The following is a 20,977-nucleotide window of genomic DNA, read 5'->3' on the forward strand; positions in this document are numbered from 1 at the left end:
AAGTTTCTGAACAACTGGAAAGTTCATTGCAGGGTCGGGTCCAAAAGCATAGCCTACCATGTCAACTCTACTGCAAAACCGCACTCACCTTTTCCTGATTAGGATAACAAAGGTGAGACCCATACTTGGATTACAACAGGGCCGTTGATAAGATATTTTGGCCGGTACCAATAAAATTTTTGGGCTTCAAATCAAGAAAATTTTAATGAAAACTCACTAGCTTATATCTGATTAATACGCGATGGCTTTTTCAATTTCCCAGGCCCCTAAGATTATCCCGGATCCAGGTCCAAAAGTAGGCTACCTCTTGTCAACCCTACTGGATCCCAAGCATCGGGGAGGTGAGAAATTAAGGTTCTCATTATACTGATATGATTACGCGTGTCATATGCAGTTGTTTTATGATGCACAATGCAATCGAAATTAATTGCCTTTCTTCCTCCGGTTGGAGAATGCCTATTGAAACTGGTTCAAGAAGCTTTCTTTAACGTTTAAAAGCTTTATTTTATCACTACGAATTTTAGTAGATTAATTATTGTTAAGACAGCACAACGTAATAAATTGTTCGCAAAAGTGTAAGAAAAACAAATTTATTGAGTATAACAATAAAACATAAATATAATATTTAAGCCTACTGTACATGCGGAATATATATTTTATAATTCAACAAACACAACAATAAAGCAACATAAGGACAACTGTAAATCAACCGACAGTTGGACTTGCGAATATTTCATGGATACATGCTATGCTTAAGTTTACCGATTAAATTTATTATATAACAATGTTCTACATTTGATACCTAAGCATGGCGACGGAGGTTTACAAAAGTTCAATGCATTTTGTTTCCATATGAAAATTTTTTTTTTTATTCTAAATGTAATGGTATTTGTTACACATAGACTAAAAGTTAAATGCAACTAATGAACTTATTATGGAAGAAAATCTTCATTGATCCACTCGCTCGCTTTTTACACAAAATATGCAAAAAGTAGGCTACGTTTTAGCCGTGCAGGACTTGTGAAAATTACTTATGAATTGTAAACCTCCGTAAAAGCGCCGTATAGTTTGATTAAATATTATTCTCAACTCAAAGATAAATATGTAAAAATTTGGGAAAACAGAGGTATTAAAAAGAGCTGTAAAAAACGAGAAATTTTCACTGAATTAGCTTCAGGTTATTGCAATGCCTTCACCTCTTAACAAGGTCAGATAATATGTAATAAACTGCAGATAAAATACACCAAGTAAGTTGTTTATTGTCAACTTCAAGAGACTTTCTTAGAACGTGCTACATTTTCCGCGTGCAATTTCATCGACAAATAAATGTAAAAAAAACAACAGTAGGCCTAAGTCAACTTTCTTGAATCATAGCATATAAATAGGCTGATCCACGTAAGGTTGCAAGGGAGGATGATGGTTAGCATACCACCACAACATAGCAAGTTCGACCAGATACGAGAAGAATGCTATCAAATGGACAGTCAGAAGAAAGTACAAGACCAGACTAAGGAGGCAAGACACCACCGCCGCGTGCATCAAGCCAGCACTGGGGGGTCTCCTGAATATAAAAATGAAGAGAAATAGAGTAGCCTATTGGTTAGGTATTTTCATTCTTGCTTTACACATTTCTCATTAAAGAAATGATAAACATGGGCTTCACATTAAACAACAGAAATTATCTATGACCTTGAAAAGTTTAAATCAAATCGAGGCCAGTAGAAATTAATATAGCCTACGTACGATCAGCTGCTATTCACCATTTTAAGACTAAAATGGTTATTTTGTGTGAATATTTATCTTCGAATAAAGCCTCTTTGAATCACCGTACATAAATTAATCGCCATAATCCTGGCCGTTTTGCATACTTTTACAACCTTGGAACCAGTGACCTAGGTCCGGTATCGAAATTGTATAACTTAGTTTCCGCTTGTTGAAGTGTTGTTACCTGTAAATCATTCAATTCACTAAGTTCCGCTAAATGGAAAGCTGAGCTCGAAGAACGTCACTCAACTGTACCAACCGAAAGTTAAACCATTCTGTGGCTTGATCTTGCCATTAAATCGTTTGCCGAGCCAGATGTATATCCGCTGAAGTATCGGGGCGGATTTAAAAACTACAGATTACTACCCAGCACGCTGATTTTTCTTACCCTGAGTCACCAGGATCAAAGAACTTGTTATTGGATGGGCTAATAAATGCGGTAACGAAGTAAAGCTCTGTAAATTGAACCGCTGCAAGAATCAAGAACGAGATTATCTTGAATTTTGTTCCTTTAAAAGGAACTTTTCGACGGTTCCTGAAATCTTTCGCTTTTATAGCATCCGCAGAAATAGGATCGTAAGCTTTGTTCATCGCAGCCATAGAACAACTACTGTCGTCGTGAAACCCAGACGGAAATGGCACTCTGTCCATTTGTTTTTTCGTTGAACCTGTTTGCAACAAACGATGAGTACCACGCTGAAACTTTTATCAAATCTATCAGAAAGTGTTTTCCATGTGTTTCATAAAATTCATTACAAACGCATGCCAAAGCCATTGTTGGATGTTCACAATGGCGTAACTACTGTTAGATGCCTCCGCCGCAGTGACGTAGCCAAGGAGGGGGTGGGCAATTGCCTCGCCCTGTAGAATTCTTTGCCCCCCTGCAAAAATCCAATTTATGAAACGCTAATCAGAGAGAATGATTTTTTATTGGAATTCAGTCTCTCATAAAGCATTGGGCTACAGTAGCTCGCCAAATGAAATGGTATGTTATCTTGATTCAACATGACCGTTATTTAGAAACTGTCATTCGTGTCGCTTTTCCTTCAATTATAACCGAACCAGAATCAGCAAATGCAATCGAAATGACCACTTCAAGGCAGAAAGTTAATCTTTTATCATCAATTAAAGTTTTACGCTAACATCAAATTTAAAGCAATTTTTATCGCCTTTACTTATGACGTCACAAAAAATGTTGCACCTCCTGGAAAAAAGCCTTGCCACTTCTTGCCCCCCCCCCCCTGTAAAATGGATCTGGCTACGCCACTGTTCCGCCAATGTATGGGAGGAAGCATTGGTAATGGAAATCCATTGGCTACATTATTGATGCAAATGCTGAATTTTTGACGCAACATGCATGTAAAGAGGGACAGTTTTCTCATCTAGCTTGTCAAAGAAATTGGTTTGCCTAGTTAAAATCGAGAACTTTAAATTACATTGCGATAAACTGGATTGGTATGCAAAGCTTCAAACATCAGATGTTGTAACGCTAGTCTGGCTAGAAAGCTCAAAGAAAATTTAGTCTTGAAAGCCTCAAGTATAACATATCTCAAACATGCACCTTTCTGTTTGACCTTGGTCGGCTGTCCGGAGTGTTTGCGTGGTGGTGACGTGTCAGGAACACGATGACGTGGAGTCTTCGAAACGTCATCGAGATCACGTGAGGAACGACGCTTTGAATTTTTCTGCAGATTGTTTGATTCCTTGAGCACAGATCGTTGGTGACTAGTCGCTATACGTCCGATCCACACGTTTCCGTCAGTTTCGCTCACATCCGTCGATGACTTTGGGAAAATGCTGGATGAAGATTTTGACTTGCGGTTTTCATCAAGGGTTTTTCCAACACTGGAATTTTTACACTTTTTTTTTGACTTTGACAAACGTTGCGACTCTGCGAGTCTTGAAGAGAAGCGATCGGATTTTGATCTTTCACGTCCCAAGGCTTCGGTTTCTTTTGACAAGTCATGGTGAGATTTTGACAGCGTTCTTAAATTTTGACTTGATCTCCCTTGTTTCGTGAAACTGTCATCTAATTTTGACTTGGATTTTAAACTTTGTGTGGATTCTACTGGTTTGAGCCTGCCGTGATGGGATTTTGAGTTTACGCTTTGGCTCGAATCCGTTAATCTTAACAAGTTCTGACTCGACTTTGATCTGCGGCCTGATGGAGCTGGGGCTGAATCCACCTAAAAAATGAAAAAAATTCAGATCACTTAAATTTTTCTTGACTCCTTTTTCTCCATTTTAAGTCTTAAACATAAATTAATCATAGACTTACATTAAATTACTAAACAAACAAACAAAAAAGTCCAAATAATTATTAAAAACTTATTCTCTCAATCACTTACTTCACTTCTTTTGTCTGTTGGTGCAGCTGACACATTCAGTTGATTGTTGCCACGTCTTCTGGTGTAAACCGATGACGTAATTCGTTCCGCTGCTTCGGTGCTTTGAAGTTCAAGATCTGACGTTTTTCTGTTTCTCTGGTTCAAGTTAAATTGACTTCCGTAAATGCAGCGAAACTTTTCGGCGGATGGTTTATTCGGAGCTTCGGGAATCTGACGCAGAGAAAAACTTGATATCATCTCCTTCACGCTTGCGGCGTCTTCTTCAGTAAAAAAGGTCGCGTTCGAAAAACCTACGAAATAAAACGTTGACTTTAATGTGGAAGAATATGGAAAGTACAAATAGGAAATGCATTACGTTGATGTATATGCAAAATTACAAGCGTGACTGAAAATGCGCCTTGGCGTACAAAGGAGAAATACATTAACAACAAGCGTTTAAGCTACTTCTATGCAAAGCAGATACCGACTTTAAAGTAGGACATCTTGTTAAACACATCACTATGATTGCTTTCTTTCCAAAGCAAACCCCTTACTTTGATCTCGGCATCGCAGATTGCGTTTGCAGCACTGGCGTGGACAGCAGCTTTTCTGCCACGCGCCACCTGCTCCAGCGCCGCTCTCTGGTGCAACTTCAAAGCATTCAGCGATCACAGATTTGTCGCGGATGTGTTGACTGGCCTGGTAAATGCTGTTGTATTATATTTACTTCAAACGGGATTCAATGAAAAATACAATCGTACTAAAGTCTAAACGATGTAAACGTCAATATTGGGTTGACACTTTTTCTTGAAACCCAAAATGAATGTTTTGTATAATTAGTTGTATTAGAATACAGACCTACAGTGAAAAAAATTAATAAACTGCATCACTGCACAATGCACATGCAAGGTAATTTAAAATTAAAAGATAAGAAATCATGCGCAATGCAACATCAGAGAAAACACCAAGCTCACTTGTTGGACTAGTCTTTCGCAATATCTGGCAACTCCAACAACCTCCCCTGAACCATCCGGCGCCGAACTAGGCGGAGGCATTTGTGGGGCGTCTGTTGACTGTGTATGAGATTCGTGCAAAACCTTTGGGCTTTTCAACTCGCTTGTTCCGGTTCCACCAATTTCTAATTTTTTTCCGCCATTAGTAAAAGTATCAATATGACTTCAAATCAGTTTTCACGTTGTTTATAGTCATAAAAAATACTTTGCTTGTTGACTTAGTAATGAAAGATCGCATTTTGTGCAGTGTTTTGAATTCAGAAAATAATCTTTACTTGCATTGTTGCAGCAGCGTTAATGATTTCTTCTAAGATTCAGTACAAATATCAAATACATTATAGAATTTTATAACAAGGGTCTCAAACACGCGGCCAGCGATGCATTTTTAAACTTTGAAATAATTAACAATTACACTATACTGTATATTTTTTCTATGGATTTAGGAAGATAAAGTTCATTATGAAAAATTGCTCAAAAACCGGAACTATGCCAATCAAACTTCACACGACATTTTAGCACTACTGTCGCGCCATCTTATTGCTGCGAGAAACTCGTAATTGTCACATCATAATGCCTATTCAGTATTCACTTATTGTGCCGTCGTCACAGTAATCTTGGTATTTGCTTAAGTCAGTTCTTCAAAAGTTTGTTTTTTTTGCGCGCTTTTGAAAGTTGATTGCAAGATTTTTACTCTCCAGGTCCGTCATTTCACTTTTCATTTTCGTTTTTTTACGTTCGTACAATGTTTTTCTATCTTTTTGTTCTTACTTCTTTTTCTTGGCGTTCTTGGTGTGTTTTTACTACCTTTTTTATTGGGTTTGAACTGGGTTATTTTGTTTATTGACTTCTTATTGTATATTGCGTCCCTCGGGTTAATTTACAAGTGTTCATTTGTCCCTCAGAGAAATTTGAGTTTGAGACCATTGCATTAGAACAGAGGTGACGAACCTGCGGCCCGCATGCGGCCTGTCAAAGAATTTTGTGCGGCCCGCAAAACAATTTGACAATCGCTCATGCATTGAAGACAAAAGACATCTCAAAGCTGTTTTATGCCTTTACTGGTACACCTTTTCTTTGCTAGCTTCTTTCCATAAGCAGTAAGCACTATATATAACTTTCAGGGTTTAAAGTTAGAAAATAGGAAAGCTATAAGTAAAGTTGTAAAAACACTACTCACCAACTTTACCTTGTATTTAAAGTGTTGCCACATCGTTTGTTCGACCTAATATTGAACGCTTAGTCAAGCAAAAAACTTTTCAAAAATCCCATTAAGCAAAAAAATTCAATGCTTCAATGTTATTTTTTAATATTTTATGCTTCAATGCTGCATTAGATAGCTTCAGCTGTGTGATTCGCATGGGCTTTTGTATGTTGTTTGAAAAAGAAATTTCATTAACTGATTTGTTGTTTCGGAGCATAATGGTCGAAACATTTAGTCAACTTAAGCAAAAAGGATAGAGCCAAAAAAGAAGAAATCATACTTATATGAACGCAAACGCTTCGAAAATTAAACTGTCTTCATTATCAGTGCAAGTACTGTTGCTCTATCCTTTTTGCTCAAGTTAATTTGATTTTATTTTTTGCTGTTGTATGTTTCGATTCTGCGTAAGATAATTTCAACTGTGTGGGTTTTATCACTTTTATCTGCCGTTTGTTACTTTTCATGAACAATATCTTGAGTCGCTTCTAAAAGATTTCATAGTAGGTTACGATTAAAAAGTTGTGTGGCCCGATAACTCATGTGTAATTGACAAAGTGGCACGCGACCGCAAAAAGGTTCGTCACCCCTGCATTAGAACAACACAAAAGCACGTAACTTATGATACATGTCGCAGTCTAAACCAACTTTCAACCATGACCACGGTTCAACTTAAAAATGCTCGAGATTTATGCTTTTTAAGCATTTTGAAACTTCTATTTTTTTCGAATTGTTGTGCTTCACCAATGCTTACCGTCGTCTCGCAATCGCGCCATCTTTGTTCTCACATAAGCAACAGATCTGGCAGTAATGTTATCAGGCAAGCAGTTGCATATGATTGGCTCAACACGGAGTTGACGGGAACTGGTCACACTAGAACCTGTTGTGCATTATATCAAAAACCAGCTCATAAACATCCTTTTGCTATTACAATGGGTAAATGAATGGTCAGACACCATAACTGTAGAGATGCAATTTTCAAAAACCAAACAGAATAGTTGTCTTGGTAATTTTTTAGTAATAATCTGCTGTTACCTGTATGTACACTTCTGCATTCAAGGGTACGAAGCATTAAGTTCGTGTTTGTATTAGTCAGCACACCATACGTTCCTGTTGGAGGCGCGTAAAAGGAAGGTTTAACTTCATCTGTAGTTTTGCCATGAAACACACGATTGTAGATTTGATCGAATTCTTTTCCACCGATAAATCGAAACAACCTTGAGAAACATGGTAAGCTAATCAAAAATGAAACATTACAATGAACAACAGGAAATTCACTTAATAGATTGACAAAACCAGGTGTGGCCTACCTTTTTCAGAAAAGATCTATTTTTCAGGAAATATAATTCAAATTTTAACGAGCAGTTGTGCGTATCGGTATCTCAGTTAAATAAGTGCCGACTTTGTGCACGAATAAACGTCATGATCAAGCATCGTCGGTTCCACTGACGGGCACTGTGCTCGAACATCAATCTCTAGGTCACAGCTCTTCATTTAGCGGCACCTAGTAGATATCATAATTCACAGGCCACAACACTTCAACGAATGGAAACTTCCTTCTGTCAATCTCGGTGACAGGGCCTGCGTCAATAGTTCAAGTCTCTACAAGCATGCGAAACTTTCAGGATAAAGAAGATTTCTCAGATCGAAGATAAAGATTTCCAAGTCAATCAATATCAACGTGTCGACTGTTAGACTTTACAAAAACTATCCGTGAAAACACAGCCTATAGTTCAGTGGTTCCCAACCTTTTTGACCTTGCGGCACCCTATCAAAGAGATAAATAGTTTGCGGCACCCTGGCAAAACTGGATCAATCTTATGAGGTTTCTGTATTAAAAATAACTATGAAATAACACATAGAATGAGTTGTACAGTATAGCTCGCGTAAATAAATGTATTTATTCAAAAGTCAGTGTGAAATTTGGGCTTGACTTCTTGCACAAAGTCCCTTAATATCTGGGGGCACATTCGAAAAAGCCACCCGCCTTTCTTCCTCGACTAAAGCAGTCGTTCTCGTTGTTTAGTTTTTATGTTCGATGACGGAAAATCCACTCTCACATAGGTTGCCTTGACGTGGAAAACTGCAGCAAAAGCACAATAGCTTTCTTTCCAACGCAAGGATATTTATTTTGAATTTTTATCCAGAACTTGTCGAGAGGCATCTGCTTATGCACAAACTTAAAATTTCCATCGTTATGAATGTCAATTAATTCTCCTTTTTTAGATTCAAAACAATATGAGAGTCCAGTAAAAATGGATTTCTTACCCATGCGTAATTTTCCGTGGACAAACTGGAAAAATATTTCACAATTTTTTCTTCCAATAATTTTAGGTGCTGAGTTATTAATGAGACAACTTCTTTGTTCTTCATTTTAGAGAAATGTGAAAGCATGTCAAAGTTTCCGTTCTCCACTTTTAAGGACCACATTTGCAGTTTTTCTCCCAGTGCTTTCATTTTATCGTTATTTAATTAAATGGTTGAAGATATCTGCTAAATACGCTAATTTGGAGACCCAATTGTGCGCCATGAAACGTAAAATAAAATCATGAAATCTGGCAATAATGATGCGTTTTAAACGTTTTTACGGAAAGAACAGCAATGAGTCTAAATCTCTTTCACGCTGGTTTTCCTGGGCGAGAAAACAAAGGCATAACGCGGATTAATTATCTACTTACCGCCAGCGACTTTTCAGAAAAGAGCCGGGAGTAACTGCGAGATGCGAAACTTAATACGCACTGAAACTTGGTTAGAAATAAATAAATTCCGCACTTAACGGGTTAAAGTTAAAATAAAGAATGGGCTGCAGTATTGCAATATCTCGCGGCACCCTTGAGGTTGCAATTGGCACACCAGGGTGCGGCGGCACCCCGGTTGGGAACCACTGCTATAGTTGTTACAAACGATGGCTTTGAACGACAAAATGATTTTCTTCGCGCTTAGGTTGAAAGTAGCAGGTCTTCGCTCGTTTCTTATTTTAATTAACGTTTAAGAGTGCTACCTTCAAAATTAGAGCCCATTCACAAAATTTTATCCAAACTTGCTACGTTTTGTACTGTCGTGAGCTTTTAGCAAAATTATTATGTAAATAGGACAAAAATATTGGTCATTACTAAAATATTCATCGTGTGACTAGCAGAAACTATTGTGTTTAGATTGCCATATTAATGGGTCTCTAAGTATACGTGAGATGTTGCCAGCTTAACTATTCCCACCTGCACCAAACTAAGGAAAGTGGAATGATCAAAAAAGAACCAATCAAAGCAATCCAAACGATGTGAACAAATGACATGGTGTTTCTAAGCATCCATTCCAACGAGGCCTCGTCGATAAACCGAAACAAATCAAACTCGGTAATTTCAACGTATTGGACTGAAAGTTGAAGAGTGGTACCCAGTCAGCAAAATCAGTCCCTTTGTGTACATTGATTCGAATCAACATTCGTAAATGTTGAATGTGGACGTTCAACATCCACCAAATAGAATAGACGTTGAATCAATGTAACAAGGAACTGATTTACTGACTGGGTAATACCAGCGGAATGATCAAGCTTTGCATTGTGCTAAAGTAGCCCAATATAATTTTGTTTATATTAGAGTATCTATAGCAAATAGTGTGCTTAGTTCTACCACATATACATTACATGGAACAGGTTTAGGTTACTGTAGTATTATTTTATGTTATCACAGAATATAATGCTCTCGTTCATACAACCTAAAGTAGTCGTACAATCCTACACGTATAGGCAATGTAAAAAAATACAAAGATTTAAAAAAGAAAGAAGATGTAGCCAACACTTAAAAATTAAATAAAAGATGTAGATGGCTGGTAATTGCCATGTTTATTAAAAAAGGTAACCAGACAATTTAGGGTTTTATTGCTAAGTTAATATAAGAGCTGTGAAAACATATTAGAACTGAACTGATATGCAAAGTTTGATGGCTTTAACACTCAGGGATCGCACGATCTTCATATTTTTATGTTTTGACCTTTTTTGTCGAAGTTTCTTGGGATTGTGGACAAAGCTATCGGAATGGGGATCAGAAAAGTGACTAAAATCCAGAAATTGCGTGGTTTCCCAGTATCCTATGCTAATACCAGAGACAATCCTCCTGGTATTTTTAACTATTAATTAAAACATTTAAAAAAGGTTTGAAAGAGTAACCCCGCTCTCAGAACTAACTTGACGGCAACGAAGGTTTCAAAAGTGATTGCATAAGTTCAACTCCAAAAGTGCGTTCCATTTCTAAATAATACAACATAAAGGTCAGCTTGTCACAATCATGTAAATCAAGCTAAAAAAAACTTGCCTTCATGGAATAATTGTGTCACTCATGCCATTCTAGACCACAAGATGTTAAAGTAGTCTACAGAGAATTAAGTTATGCTAAAAGTTTGACATTTTATAACCCCGACAGTTCGGTTTGTAAAGCGACGGACTTCGTAAGCGAACAAACGACAAAATCAAGAAGCCATAATTCAACTCGCGAGATGCAGGCTATGCTGCTACGCCTTTAGCAACGCAGTTTTTCAGCAACGCATTAAAATAGCACTTTTTACAGTGTACGTCGGTGAGAATACAACTTATTATCTGAAAAACGTTTCAAACTTTATATTTACAGTAATTGTACGGTAAGCTATAGGCTACAGCAGTAGGATCACTTCATGCTTACGATAAGCAAAAGAAGCAGAAACAACAACCAAGCAGGTAATTTGATCAAGGAACATGACAAGGACTAGATCAAGCCGGGAGAAGTCGCTCCAACTGTCGTGCCACTTCGAAGACATTGAAAAAAGATAGTGGAGTGGTAGATATCGTACCTTGGCTCGTTTTTTTACACTGAAAACGTATATTTTAAATTTTAAAGTATATTTTATAGTTATAGCCTACATGTGTACAACTACACGATTGTAATTTACGGTACCGTATCTAAATACATGGCATAATCAGATTGATTTCATAATGCACGAAAGAAAAAGGCCACACAATACATCCATAAATAGGGGGAGGACTTAGAACGCTTTTTGGCGAAAAACGGTTCTCTAATGGGCTAAAAATATGGACCGAGATATAAAAACTACAACAAGCCCAAATTTATGCCTCTGGAAGATCGTTTACCCCCTTGAACATACCCCTTGAAGATGACCACTTTGAGATTTTGGATATTTTCTTGCAGTGTTGCCATATAAAACAATACGATCAAGTTTTAACACATTTTATCTTGCAAAACTTGTTCCTTTGTAGTTTTAAGAAGTTTTTGATAATTTACCAGTATGTAGAAAGATATTTTAGTTGTTTAGTGACACACTTTATTGAATTTAAGTTAAAAAATAGTATTTTTTTTTGTGAATGGCAACATGTGTTCTGCTTTGGAGACTGTAATAAAAGCGTGTGCCTTTTGATTGTTTGTGCACGTTAGTATGAGTGATAGTGCAAGGCAACTAGGCTACTTTATATTGGAATATTGCCTGATCAATGAGTATAAAGCCTTTCTAATTGAGAAGAGAGTAGCCTACTGATTTAGATACAATTCAAAGTTGTAGTAGGCCATATTAGGCTAATGCCTGACAGTTCTTAGCCTACAATCTTGTAGAAGACTAGGCAATAGCTTGTGGCGAAACCAACCTAGCCATTGGTGACTATCAGTACAATAGTTGCAATGAAATGATTATTTTGGTTCAGTTTTAAATCTACAGAGTTTTACTATGGTGTAGAGAGGGATAGAGCAGGGGCCACTGCCCCTTAACCTTATTTGGATTTTTTGATTTATTTTGAGGATAAGTTTTAACTTGCTCTTTGAAACAACTTTTGTTTGGCCAACACCTTGATGGTGTGTTGTAATATTGCAGTCAAGTATACCATAACCAAAACAGACCCAGAGCAAGCATTGATTTTTATTGTTTTTCAGATGTACTATAAACCTATATCATATTGAAGATACAGAAATCTGAAAGTGTACATTCTACCCTTTGGGCAGTTAGCAGTCTATTTACACCTAATAATGTCTGCTTTTGAAACTCGGTCCAAAGCAAAAAAGAAATTAGGTGATGTTGCAGCTGGCTTTCCAGCAGGAACCCTTCCTGTAAAAAAGGCAGTCCTTGAAAATATGTAGTACTTGTTACAGCCTAAGAGAGCAGGTGCAAATGAGAGAAGTAAATTGGATGCTGCTGGTATGATAGCAATGATGTTGCAAGAACATTGGTTGCTCTGCAATTTGTATACAGTTTCCACTATTGCAATTAAAAATCGTGTTGTTAAGATTTATGATGAATTTATGTATCTTTTGAGAATAAGAAAATCTCGTCAAAACAATCGGCATCAGAAACGAGTGAATGACTTCAATGACAGGTCCAGTGGTGTTTTTGATATATTTTGTGAAAATAACGTACAAAGAAAAAAAACTTGAAGCTCTCCATGGAGTAACGATGACCAGTATGGAATGGGACTTTCTGAAAGATCAACGCTCAGAACGAAAAATGTATTGTGAAGATTACATTGACAAACAGTGGTGTAAAACAATGGAAAGGCGAAAGCAAGATCTTCATGCTCTTGAACGATTGAGGTGCTCCGAAAAAAGAATCACGGAAGAATATAATGAAGGTTTAACTGAATTAAATGAGATGCTTTCAGACTCTGAGCAGTCTAGTGCTGTTGAGGTCACTTCAGACGACACTCCAACTGATGATGAAGAGCCTAAGCCAAAGAGGAGGAAAGTAGCTATTATTCATGTGATTGATGACACTATGGCAAAGCAATACCAGCATGTTCGACTTACTTTGCGAAATGTTCGCAGTGAATTTTATGAAACCTTGGACAAACTAAAAAGTGTTTATCATATGTCTCAGCTCCAAGCAGAGGCAGCTATCGTGGAAACAGCAAACAAGATGTTTGGAAGAACTTGGAAGTTTCATGGTAGTGACCCGGATCAACTCGATTTGGACACTTTGCCGGACAGACATATTATAAGGAAAACCGGCAAAAGCATCAAAACAATGGCTCTTGATTCCATTGTTCAAGAAATTATGTTTTCTGAGAATAATGCAGCCATTACATATGCTAATGACGGATCAAAAAAACAAGGAGCTGGTTCTTTCATTGTACAGGGAATAATAATCAATGGAAAATATAGAGCACTGCCTACCTTGTCCATTGTTTCAGAAAGCAGAGCTAATTTGGCAGACTTGAAAATGAATACACTACGGATCCTCTCTGTGGCTAGTGATGTGGAGGCTAAAGATATATATGAAAAGATTGACTTTGTGTTGACTGATCAAACTTCACATAATTTTCAAGTGGACCACACAGTGGCTGAAAAGTTTCAAACAAAAAAACTACCAGATCATGTCTTCTGCAATGTTCATCCAAGCTTGATGTTCAATCGTGAAATAAGTAAGCACTGGGCAAGTTTGGAAAACGCAATTGGAAGAGACAAAATTTATGCAAACTTTCTTGTTAATGCAACCTCATCAGCAAGAAGTGTCACTGAACAAGCTCTTAATTGCATAACAAGGCTAATTAATCATGATTTTGATCACAAACCATGGAATAAAGCCAGAGACTTTGACCTTCACATTGCCCCAAGAAAAAATCTATCAGTAAGCCTCAAAGATGAAAGATTTAATCGTTTGACTTTGTCCTGCGCTATTGTATTGTATCATATGGAAGACGTAGCTGATTTTTTGCGTAAATTTTGTCATGTTTCAAATCAGCTAGCATGCATTGTTAGGTCTTTCCTTGACATCGAATTTTTAGAGGTTATGTTTTGTATTGGAGCTCTTCTGGGTTTACATCTGGTTGAACCTTTTTTGTCACTCACTCTGTCCCAAACTACCACATACTCTAAACTAACACCTGCATTCCATCAACTTTATGAGGATCTGAACAACACAAATCCTGAAAAGCTATTCGATCTTGATAACCCTGCATTCCAATTCATGTCATCCCATCGTTTTCATGCCACAAAGTACAGCCCAGAAATATGTGCAAGCATTGCACAAGTGACATCCACATACAAAGCACAACTTAAAAGCATGTTACAAGTTCTTCTTCCAGCTATCGCTGAAGCATTCCAGAGACAAAAAGGAAACATTTTTGGATTCGGAGATCATAACCCAAAGGCAAATATATCCTTAGCCCACATGGATGAGGAAAAACTGGAAAAAGTGCCTATCCACAACATTGACTCTGAGAGAAGTGTTGGCTTCATTAACTATGAACTATCTCGCAGAGGGGCCAGAGAACTACCAGCAGCCTCTTCATCACAAGTAAAAAATAAATCCCAAGATCTAATTGAAAGTGTGCCTTCTGGATCTTTCAAAAGTTATACCAAAAAAACCATCCTTATTCCCGAATTGCAGCTAGAGTGGAGAAAACTTCAAGATAATTTGCAGAAAACGATATCAGAAAACAAAATGTCCGCTAATATTGCACTAGACCAAAGACGCCACAAAGATCTTGCAGCTCTCAAATCCTTAGGTGGACCGTTTACTTCACCAATGGAACTCGACAATTACGCAAATTCAAATCAAGCAGAAAGAACCAAGACAGACAGATTGTACAGGGAAATACGTTACGCCAGGGACACATCGTTATCCATTCCTAAAACTAGCGATATTTTTAAGCTGAAAAAAGGACACAAGAAGCTTCCACTTCACACATACATAACAAACTTGAAACTATACCTTGAAAATGTTGTATCAAAGACTGATGTGACAATGGAAGACTTCAGTGAAGCAATCACAACAATTGTGACTGAATCAAAAAAGTAGTGTTTACGTACCACAAACAGTAAAAATTTTAAAAAATTCCAAAACTTTCAACCCCTATGTTCAAGGGGGTAAACGTTATTTTTAAGCGTTAAAAGTAAGATGGTTGGTGTTTTTACATGTTTCTCCATATTTTCAGGGGGTTAAAGCAGAACTTTTGGTCTAAGTCCCCCCCCTACCATAAACATCACAAAAGTCTATTGCTAGTGAACTACACTAAAACAAAAATCTAACTTTGGATCTTCTCTTGTAAAAGGTAACGACAGTGCAACATCGCGAGAACGCAATGTTTGATTTCTTCCGCTTTGAGGTTTCTGTATTCCTACAATCCCAGCACCTAAACAGAAAAGTTGAAAATATCCAAACAGACGTAAAGTAAGAAGAACATAAATAAAACAAAAACACTTGCGTTATAAATCCTTTGAAATAATTTTCTCCCTACCTGAAGTGTTCGTTATTGTATCTAAGCAAACCCATGCTAGCAAGTCAGTAGCTAAAGACGTAAACAGGGCAGCAGATGCGCGTCGTCTCAAAGAAGTGGCTAAATTTCTTTTGCATCCAGTCACGTTCCACCTGAAGAAATGAACGTGTTTATTTGCAGTTATGATGTTCGCCCTTCGTTTTCGAAGATGGCCAATGAGACTGAAATCAAGCTGATCCAGAATCATGACTTGCGCGTGAATTTGTTTTAAGTGAGGGAAGACTGCGCAGGACTCCAACCTCACACTCTCGTCTCAGGTTTCATGGTCCAATGGCAAGACATGGTCAATACGATTGGGTGAAGCATGAAATGCAGCAGGATGACCATAACGTCTACGTGTCACGTCATGCTCTTGGGCACGTCCTGCAACTGTGATACTGGATGGTGCCTTTCTGTCCGTTGAGCTATATCCAGTGGAGCTTCTTCCGCACAGCCTGCCACACATCCAGGTTTGAATAAGGTGACAAGCCGGAGTGGTGTTATTTGACCGTTATTTGCAGTTATACAACTAGAGTCTAGCTGCTAGACTGTGTAGCGTGAGACACACAAAGTTAATACAGTTAACCAGAAAAAAGTTTACAAAAAGGAACACATAACCGTTACCTTGGCAATTCGCGAGCATAAATATCAGATATACTGATGACAGGCTCTCCTTCTTCACTGCAATCATTGTCAGCGGCTAAGTCTATTTCAAACAAATTTCCAAGACGAAAAGGTAACGCTAACCCAATGTTGAGAGAAGCCCCTTCGCTGAAAATAGAGTTAATTTTGTCTAAGTAAGCAAGGGCGACATAATGTTTGAATAACATGCAGCACTTTACCAAAGACCAGCACCAAGACAGAAGCACCATCACCAAAGGTTGGACTACCAGCAGGTTAACGATGGGTAAACTGCTTGAGGTCGGTTCAAAGTTAGTGTAGCTTAAAGAAATTTTAGAGCTTTTGGAGCAGTGACAGTTGGGCTGACAACATATGTGCATATATTTTAATATTATTTTTTTAATTTATTTAACTTAATTTTTTAAATAAACTATTAAAATAAACTTTTTACATAAATACTAACTTTTTAACTAAATACTTTAATTTCATAACTAATTTAACATAACAGATTTGCAAAGCGGTCACCTAAATCTAGTTCCTTCTAGATCTCGATATAATATAAGAGGTCCATCTTTGTTGGACCCTCTCAGACGAAAGATCAGATCGCTTGTCCCAATCATACATAATTTTCCTTTCATTGTTAGTGTCACAGAGTAGAGCACATCTGTTTCACTGATGTTGTCTTGGAAGAAAATAACTTTGCACTGCAAAAAGTAAAGTAACAATCAGAAAAAATAATATACCTTCTCATTCCACTGCATTTGATAGTTAGGCCTAAAAAGGCAGGCTAACTATATTAAAGTTATGCCTTTTCAAGAAAACATTAAAAACGAAATCGTCTGGTCCCGAGGTGGGCTTGATAAGCGGAGACTACTAAGTAGTAATACTTAGTAATGTTCATGTGACTGATTTACCTTTTTTTCGCAAAAATCTTATCTTACCTTTAAAAATGGAAGAGCTTAATCATTCCTAAATCCGTCCGTCCCGACAGCGCAGTCAAGCGATTGCCTTTTTTTTGCGAAACATAGATAGCAGATACACAATTCACTCTTTCAACCTCGGTGATCGAGCCTACGTCAGTGGTTAAATACCTCTACATTCTACAAGTATGCGATACTGCCAGGCTTTCAAAGAAGCCTTTCTCAGGATAGAGATTCTCACAATCAATCAAACGCATCAGTTTCTATAACAATCGAATGGAGTTTAGAAGCTTCGGTGATAAAGTTTACAATTTTGTCTGAAATTAAGGTATACAAACGGGAGAGTATATATGGTATTAAACTTTCACTTTTATTAAACTAAACATTCACTGAGTTGAAAGCGCGTCTTACATTTTGCTTCGGTTATAACAGCGTGGTCCAACTACTTTTAACTTACGGGCCACTTTACAAAAACGTGACAACATGCGGACCATTTCCAATAAAATGATAGTGAGTGCGTAATCAAAATTGTTAAAGTTGTTAAAAATCGAAATTGTTAAAATTAATAGCAAATTGAAATTTATTTCAAAGCTCTATCAGTGAGATGCCTGTGGTCGAGGTTTCTTTGATACTATCGTTTCTACATCAATTTCAATGTTAGTGGTAGCATGTCGGAGACTATCTTCCAGTGTTTCGTCTATCGTTCGATTTCTGTTTTTAGACTTGACTTGCTGAATTCTAGAAAATGTACTCTCACACATGTATGTGCTTCCAAACATTGAGTGCATTTTTAATGCAAAAATTTTCAGTTTGGGAAATCTATCCTTGCTGACTAATTTCCAGAAGCACTCTGAGGTTTTATTTTGCCCCTGCAAATTTAGGTTTAACACATTCATGTGCATTGTCATGTCTGTAAGGAAAGCAAGATTGCACAGGAAGTTTAGGTACATAAGGTACATATCAGCCTTTAACACTAGGTATATATCAGCCTTTAAGAAGCCCAGTTGTACTGACGAGACCTGATAGGTTGAAACAGTTACTTTCTGTAACATAAATACAAATTAAATCAATTACTGTGAAAGCTCGCGGGCCGCAAAAATTCTATCCGCGGGCCGCATGCGGCCCGCGGGCCTGTAGTTGGACCACGCTGGCCTAGGCTATCCATTAAAAATAGCCATGAGCCGCCACTGATTGTATGTGAAAAGTAAAAAATAAAAGTAGCAAGTGATGATGACGATAAATGAAATCACTTGGAATTTTGCATCATGTGAATGAAGTGTGAACTAGAGAATTGCCTGAGTCACGTCAGGTTCTGGCTTAGGTTCGTAACAAATAATTAAGGGGCTGATGATTAGGTTGACGATACGCAGTAACAATTCTGCCATTCCTATGGCGCTATTTGATACTTCCTCATGAATGTAATCAACATACTCGCAAGTTAGGCCTACCAACCCTACGAATTGGAATTAATTTGAGCTTGTACTTATAACCCAGCGCGGTCCAACTACAGGCCCGCGGGCCGCATGCAGCCTGCGGATAAAATTTTTGCGGCCCGCGAGCTTTCACAGTATTGATTTAATTTGTATTTATGTTACAGAAAGTAATTTTAATTAGAACAAGTATAGCATTTGGACAAAAAGTGTCAAAAATTTAATTCAAAGTTGTAGACAGCAGGGCCTATACTGTTTCAACCTATCAGGTCTCGTCAGTACAACTGGGCTTCTTAAAGGCTGATATATACCTATAGTGTTAAAGGCTGTGGTCACAGCGGTAAACCATAATTTCTTCGTGGGAAAATTGTAACTTAAAGTTCCCGGATCCTTTCGTCTGCATATAATGACCGAAGAAACACACACTTGAACTTCTTTTCAAAAAGTGTATTTCTGTAAAAATTAGCCCACGGCTACCGAAAACGAGGGGGTGCAACGCGTACACCACTGAAAACTGTCACTACAGAACAGATTACTTGGATAAAAGACGGAACTTTTGTCCAGCTAGCAAGCACTAAGCCAACAGTTAAATGAGCGGCCAACTTTCAAGCAATCATTTTACGAATGACCAGAATAGATATCAATATCTCAAATTCACGTATGCAGTACTATGACGCAATAATGAAAGACAATTATGAAGTCATTCAACAGGTGTTTAAAGCTGATGTAATCCAATGTATTCATGTTTAAACAGGTTTCAAATCGAAACAGGCCCAAACAGGTTCAAACAGGCCTGACACAAGTCTTATTAACGATGGTGGAATTTTGGCACATTTTCTAGCAACTTCCATGACGTAATATTCAGTAGACTTGAACTGTTTTTATATGACGTTTGAATAGGTGAAAATTGTCGGGAACAGGCTGATATGTACCTTATGTACCTAAACTTCCTGTGCAATCTTGCTTTCCATACAGACATGACAATGCACATGAATGTGTTAAACCTAAATTTGCAGGGGCAAAATGAAACCTCAGAGTGCTTCTGGAAATTAGTCAGCAAGGATAGATTTCCCAAACTGAAAATTTTTGCATTAAAAATGCACTCAATGTTTGGAAGCACATACATGTGTGAGAGTACATTTTCTAGAATTCAGGAAGTCAAGTCTAAAAACAGAAATCGAACGATAGACGAAACACTGGAAGATAGTCTCCGACATGCTACCACTAACATTGAAATTGATGTAGAAACGATAGTATCAGAGAAACCTCGACCACAGGCATCTCACTGATAGAGCTTTGAAATAAATTTCAATTTGCTATTAATTTTAACAATTTCGATTTTTAACAACTTTAACAATTTTGATTACGCACTCACTATCATTTTATTGGAAATGGCCCGCATGTTGTCACGTTTTTGTAAAGTGGCCCGTAAGTTAAAAGTAGTTGGACCACGCTGGCCTAGGCTGTAAAAATGTTTTGCTGAAACAGCTTAAAAATTTACTACCAAGGATTAGCGTCATTGGTAACTGGATTGCGCACGTGTTATGATGGTATACAGGTGTAGCACCAGGACAAGGGATATAGATTCAATCACCAAAAACCGAAATCCTATCCTCACAGGGTAGGCTGCACCCTCGCATCCTGTTAGGACGAGCCGCCACTGCATACAATATAAAAAGATAAAACTAAGGAAGGCGTATAAGCTACGTACCTTATTTAATTCATCTTTGTCTAACTTGAACGCAAAAAGTCCCACAATAAAATATAAGACAGACAAGATTCCTCCCATCAACAATATTGTGTAATTTTCCGTTGGCAAAGGAGACACAGCCATTTCAAACCTAATCTTTTAAGACTTAGGTTTCTCGTTTTGCTTTAGTCTTAATTAAGTCATGAGGCTATACCTTATTATACAATGATGCTACGTATCTGTGGCGCACAAGGAAGTCATACAAATGCACAGCACAGTTACCATCTCAGCTGGGTGAAGGCAATGATGTGATGGGAGGTTCACTTGCAAAAACGAAAAGCAAGAAAATAGAAAATCTAAAACAAATAATTCTGCCTGCTTGTTGACCAAGAGTTGAAAAATTTAATCTTTGAACACAACGTAGGCCTACACATTTTAGAACAGTTTTTAAAGTTCGAATTCTGCAACTAACAATGAGAGAAGTTGAGAAGGAGCGATCTTCCTGGCGTCAGCACTACCTGACTACAGATGTAGCCTAACTGAAACCTTTGAAATGTTATTTTAGTCTAAATAAGCTAGAACGAGTATAGTAAATTGAGCAATGATTATCATCGTTTTAAAATCCATCAAGGGCCTCAACACAAAAGTTAGCGTGTTTTTAAAAACAGAATAAGATGTTTTTAAAAACACATTAGGCCGATTTGTCTCGGAAACATGTCCCAACACCGCAATCAACGGTAGCCACTTTAACAAGTCGAAATTCTGCCACTGAAATTGACTACAATGCA

The 20,977-nt window shown here is 37.6% G+C and overlaps 1 protein-coding gene across 1 annotated transcript; it reads right to left on the reverse strand.

The window, feature by feature from the left end:
- Positions 1–504: 504 nt before the first annotated feature.
- On the reverse strand, positions 505–20,424 carry LOC145779674 (uncharacterized). Its single transcript, XM_082591312.1, has 16 exons — positions 20,211–20,424; positions 16,675–16,853; positions 16,153–16,299; positions 15,511–15,641; positions 15,303–15,405; positions 10,976–11,142; positions 10,486–10,548; positions 9,518–9,674; positions 7,338–7,519; positions 7,057–7,182; positions 5,066–5,229; positions 4,646–4,790; positions 4,113–4,402; positions 3,326–3,950; positions 2,153–2,432; positions 505–1,561 (listed from the first exon to the last, which is right to left on the reverse strand). The coding sequence occupies exons 1-16, from the start codon at positions 20,331–20,333 to the stop codon at positions 1,369–1,371; spliced, it is 3,075 nt and encodes a 1,024-aa protein (XP_082447438.1). The 5' UTR covers positions 20,334–20,424; the 3' UTR covers positions 505–1,368.
- Between the last annotated feature and the right edge of the window lie 553 nt (positions 20,425–20,977).

Source organism: Aplidium turbinatum, chromosome 11, assembly GCF_918807975.1.
Source record: "Aplidium turbinatum chromosome 11, kaAplTurb1.1, whole genome shotgun sequence".
Taxonomy (NCBI): Eukaryota; Metazoa; Chordata; class Ascidiacea; order Aplousobranchia; family Polyclinidae; genus Aplidium; species Aplidium turbinatum.